Source organism: Lotus japonicus, chromosome 1 (assembly GCF_012489685.1).
Source record: "Lotus japonicus ecotype B-129 chromosome 1, LjGifu_v1.2".
Taxonomy (NCBI): Eukaryota; Viridiplantae; Streptophyta; class Magnoliopsida; order Fabales; family Fabaceae; genus Lotus; species Lotus japonicus.
The window spans coordinates 30758037-30764036 of NC_080041.1; the positions used below are offsets into that span (position 1 = coordinate 30758037).

Below are 6000 nucleotides of genomic sequence, written 5' to 3' on the forward strand. Positions count from 1 at the left end.
AATTCAAAATTCAATAGTTATCGAATAAAATCCAGATCTAACTGGTTAATTGAATGGAATATGGGGATGAATACCGAGAATCAATGGTTGAAGACCAAGAAAGGTTGAGAGTTGTGCAAATAAGATGATGGAGATAGATTCAAATTATGGAGAGATGAATGAACAATAAGAGTCTTATATAAGTTTTTTAATAGAGAGGAGTGTAGGTTAAGAAGTAGAGTGTACATTAAGAGGAAAGAAGAAATGAATGCCATGTAGGATTTTTAATGAATTTAGCCAATCATGAGGTGCCACGTAGGCGATTATTGGACCTAGAAGAACCCCTGAATGTATATATTATGGATGGATTAAATTATAAAAAAAGGAAATTGTTTTAGTCAATTTTTAATAATTAATTGTCTATATGAACTTTTTGGATTGATTGCAGTAATAAATGGACATATTTAAGGTGTTAAAACTAATTTGTAATGACTAATTTAAAAAAATAAATGAATGTAATGTTGGCACTAATTTTTCTATTATAAAGCTAAGATTTAAAAGCCATTAAAACTAATTAAAAATATTTAAAAAATATAATAATTAATGGTATAATTAATTGATATTTTGACTGAGTATTGATTTGTAATAAATTTATAAGATTTCAACTCAATTTAATGTCTTTTTAAAATCAGATTTTTATCCAATAAAAAATTATGGAATAAAAAAGTAATTAATTTTAAAATAACATGGTATAATAGCTTGGTATAATAATAATATCTTCATTAATTTTATTATAAATAAGGAAATGAATTGTATACAATTATATTTGATTAAATAGTAATATTGTCGTGTTCTATTTTACTATAAATAAGTCAAGAATTAAAAAAAATTAATTTTGCCATAAATAAATTCAGAATTTAAAACAATTAATATTTAATATATGTTTTGACAAAATCAAAAATTTAAAATTAGAACTACTAACCAATGTCGTCATTAATTTTACTGTAAATAATGAAATGAATTAAATACAATTAAAATTGATTAAATAGCAATAATGTCGTGTTCTATTTTACTATAAATAAGTCAAGAATTAAAATCAATTAATTTTACTGTAAATAAATTCAGAATTAAAAGTGATTAATATTTCATAAATGCTTTGAATAAATCAAAAAATTAAAATTTGAATCACTAACCAATGTCGTCATTAATTTTGCTATAAATATGGCAATGAATTGAATACAATTAAATGAGATTAAATAGCAATTATTTCATGTTTTATTTTGTTATAAATTAGTCAGAAATTAAAAACAATTAATTTTTCCATAAATAAATTCAGAATAAAAAGAAATTAATATTTAATTATGGCTTTGACAAAATCAAAATTTAAAATTTGAATCATTAACCAATGTCGTCATTTATTTTGTTACAAATAAGGAAATAAATAGAATACAATTAAAATGAATTAAATAGCAATAATGTCTTATTCTATTTTGCTATAAATTAGTCAAGAATTAAAAGCAATAATGTCGTGTTCTGTTTTGCTATTAATAAGTCAAGAATTAAAATCAATTAATTTTACCTTAAATAAATTCAGAATTAAAAGAAATTAATATTTAATAAATCTTTTGACCAAATAAAAAATTTAACATTTGAATCACTAACCATTATCATCATTAATTTTGATATATATATGACAATGAATTGAATACAAATAAATGATATTAAATAGCACTAATTTCGTGTTCTATTTTGATATAAATTAGTTAAGAATTAAAAACACATATTTTTTTTCCATAAATAAATCCAGAATAAAAAGCAATTAACATTTAATAAATGCCTTGACAAAATAAAAAATTAAAATTTGAATCATTAACCAATGTCGTCATTTACTTTGCTACAAATAAGGAAATAAATTGAATACAAATAAATGAGTTAAATAGCAATAATGTCTTGTTTTTAATTTTTAAAAGATACTAAAACTGATTAATTGATTTGGTCATCATTTCCTTTTTTTTATAAAAATAAAAACGGACAAGATCCTAATTTTTGCACTTAATCCACAAAAATTCAAAATTAGTCAAGCTTTTTAAAAGTACAATTAATTAATCACTTTAGTATCTTTTAATAATTCATAATTGATACAAATTTTTAAAATTGACCCAAAAAAGAGAATTAATAGGTGAGAAAGGAAAGAAATAGATAAAGGCAGGAAAAATAATTAAAAAGTGAGAACGGAACTAAATTTAATGACAAACGTACAAAAATAATGAAGTAATTGAGGGAAGAAGAAGAGGGGAAGAAGAAGATGAAGAGATGGGTTTGACGAAAACAAAAACACACAAAATACCATTACATGAATCAAGAAAAAAAAGCTAAAGTAGCATATATTTGAATGGACTTGTATGTACAATATTTTCATTCTCAGGGTTCTCTATCTACCAACTGTCTTGAATTTCCCTGCCATATTTTCTCCCCATTCCATTGATCCATAAATGAAAATTGAAGGAAAAAAGATGAAATATGAATATATAAGAAACAACAAAATATAGGGACGCGTTTACTATGGACCACTTTTTGGTGGTCTATAGTTGCACCACCCCCTTTTTGACATGCTATTGCAGGTTACCCGGTTTTTTAAAAAAAAAATACATATTTATTAATCACAATAATTAATTTGTAATAATTTTAATTAAGTTAATTAAAATCTAATTCCTCGTAATCTCTCCTCTCTCCTCTTCATCTTCTACCTTCTACCCAGCCTCTGTAACTAACCTCCCTCCCCCAACCTTCTCTCCGACCATTACACAACCATCTTCGTCGTGTGTGGTGGGTTTCTCAGACTAGGGGAATGGAGAACCGGATCTGAGTTGCAGAGAAAAAACTAGATCTTGTTCCCAGGAGCAGCAAAATCGATCATCCACCGCCCAACCAACACCCATCAAAGAAAAGCCTTCTTCGACCTCAAAACTGACCCCTCAACCGCGAGCTATGGTTGCATGCGGCGGTTCTTGGTTCTCAGATCTGAACCATACCCAGACCTTGCAATCTTGCATCAACCCATCAACCGAGAGAAGAAGAAGAAAACAGAGGTGTCGGTGATGAAGATGATCTTGGTGGGTGTGGGTTTTCTGCTCCCAGATCTACCCGCACTTCCAATCCACTTCAAAGCACTTCGACTCCAAACGCCGTCGCATCGAGGAGCTCGAGCGCGAGGTCGATGAAGGCATGGCGCTACACAAGACGCTGATGGAGCTCGTTCGATCCAAGGAGTTGTCACTGAGAGCCAGCGAGGAGAAGAGGAAATCCGCGATTGCGAAATTGGAACGCTGCGAGAGTGAAACAGCGTCGCTTTTGGGGAGAATTGATGAGTTGGAGGAGAGGCTGCGGAGGAAAACGCGAGAAGCTGAGGAACTGGAATTGAAGAGGGTGGAGTGCAAGTAAATTACAGGAATAGATTCAAGAGTATAGAAAAGAAAAGGTTGAAGCTTTGAGAGAGAGAGAAAGAGAGAAAAGAGGAGAAGATTAGGGTAATTAATTTACTTAAATATATTAAATATTTTAATTTAAAAAAAAGGAAAATAGAATAAAACCTGCTACCGGATCAAAAGGTGAGTGGTGCAACTTTACACCACCGAAAAGTGGTCCATATTAAATTTTTCCAAAATATAGAGGTGAGACTGGACATGACAAAGGACAAGAAAAAGTAATTGGTTTCGTATGTTATCGACAAGGTGGATATATACACGACAATAGACACAAAACCGCAATATTGTTTGGGATTGAAGACCGCAATATTATAGTTTGTACGACAGGAGAATAGATAGGGTGGGGGTGGGGCACTACCTGAAGACCTCCAATAGGAAAGAGAAAATTGAAAGTTTCAAACTTTGATGGACCACTTTACATTTGCATAATCATTAGAAAAAGATAACTGAGACGTTACTATTTGGGGCGTGTTCCCTTTGTCCATGTGTCCTCAAGATGTGCTAAAATGTAGGGAGAAAGATCCATATTGTAATGCTGTTTTTAGAATTATCACTTTATGCCTCAATCATGCTTTTGAAGGAAGAGATGTGTAAAAGATTAGATTAGATATGTACCACTGAAAATTGAATTTTGCCAAGGTTTCCTTTACTCAATCAGTGTCGTTCATGATCACATGACCTGAAAATGTGAATTTTTTTCGTTATAAAGCATGCAAATAATAAATAGCTACTTTGAAATTATTGCTTTTTAAATTGAATTGAGGGTATCCACCATCGATAATAATTGTAAGAATATGAGATAATTGGGTGAATATTATTGATGAATGTTACAGTATTTATACAATGTATGATTGACTAATACACAAATGCTAAACCTAATTACAGAGTAATTACAGGTAATCAAATATGGAATAATTAACATAGCGCAGTCGAAGCGGGAGGTTCACTGACGCCGAGACTGTACCGAAAATCATCAAAGAGAGCTCGAGGGAGACCTTTAGTGAAGATGCCTGCAATCTGGTGACGAGAAGGAACATGAAGGATGCGTGCCTAACCAATTGAGACCTTTTCTCGAACAAAGTGAATTTCTATCTCAATGTGTTTAGTGCGCTGATGTTGGACATGATTGCTTGATAAGTAGATGACACTTTATCACAATAAGTCAAAGTAGCCTGAGAAAGAGGAAAGTGAAGCTCCAAAAGCAGGTTGCGTAGCCAACATGATTTGGAAACCACATTAGCAACACCTCGGTACTCAACCTCAGCACTAGAACGGGAAAGCGTGGGTTGTCTCTTAAACGACCAAGAAAGGAGGTTGTCACCGAGGAACACATAGTAACCAGAAGTAGACCGACGAGTGTCGAGACATTCACCCAAATCTTCATCGGTGTATGAAATAAGCTTCTCGATAGGAGAAGGATAGAGATGCAAGTCCAACTGTAAGGTGCCCTGAACATAATGCAGGATGCGCTTCAGTGCAAGCATATGCTCTGTGTGGGGGGCATGCATGTGAAGACACACCTGCTGAACAACATAAGAGATGTCAGGACGGGTGAATGTGAGATACTGCAAAGCTCCAGCAAGACTCTCGATATAAAGTAGGATCATCACACGGAGTACCAGCAGAAGTACTGAGTTTTTGCTTGATATCAGCTGGAGTGGCAGAAGGATTGCATGATGCCATACCGGCCCGAACAATAATGTCACGTGCATATGTACTCTGATTGAGAAAAATTCCACCTGCATGTATGGTGACGACAATGCCCCGAAAATAGCTCAACAGTCTCAGGTCCTTCATAGCAAACTCTGAGGCAAGAAAGGCAATGATAGATTTGCGAAGGTCATGAGAGGAGTTGATGAGGATGATGTCATCGACATAAAGCAGGAGGTAAGCCATGTCAGAGCCTCGTCGTTGCCACTTCAAATTTTGAGCTTTCTCAAGACTTTATTATGAATTATGCATTCTTGGTACTTTGATTGTGGACTGGGCGAGACCCCAGGGTCCCTCGCCCAGGAGTGCCAGCTTAGGGCGACGAGCAGACCAGGGACTTGGGCCTCTTCCCAGAGGCCCAAATGGCCCATTAGTAAGGGATAGAGGTGCCAAGCCCAACTCCACATCTATAAAATAGGGGATGAATACCAATTGTAAATGACTCTTGGCTCATTTGAGAAATAACAAGATTGAAATTCAGTTACTTTCTCTCTTTAATGCGGTTACGCTCTCATTCTCTCTAGGAATCTCGCATCATGTTCTTTACACTCTAGGTACTATAACTCATCTCAATGTTCATGGATAGAACATTTGGCGCCGTCTGTGGGGATCGGTAGATTTCGATTCCCGGACTACGTGGATTGTGATTTGGCTGAGAGAAGTTCGATTTTCCGTGCAATTCTTTTTGGTTTCTTGATTTTCGGTTAAATTTTTGGTTCGCTAGTGACACTGGATGGAAGCGCAACATCGACGAAGTAAAAGAAGGATGAAACACACGCGTGATTCGCGCTGCGCGTATGGAAGGCGGCGCGGTGAGGTAGCAGAG

At 34.0% G+C, this 6000-nt stretch overlaps 1 protein-coding gene across 1 annotated transcript; it reads right to left on the reverse strand.

Moving 5' to 3' along the window:
• Window positions 1–4552: 4552 nt before the first annotated feature.
• Window positions 4553–5071, reverse strand: LOC130732472 (uncharacterized mitochondrial protein AtMg00810-like). The gene has a single exon (XM_057584514.1). The coding sequence runs from the start codon at window positions 5069–5071 to the stop codon at window positions 4553–4555; it is 519 nt and encodes a 172-aa protein (XP_057440497.1).
• Between the last annotated feature and the right edge of the window lie 929 nt (window positions 5072–6000).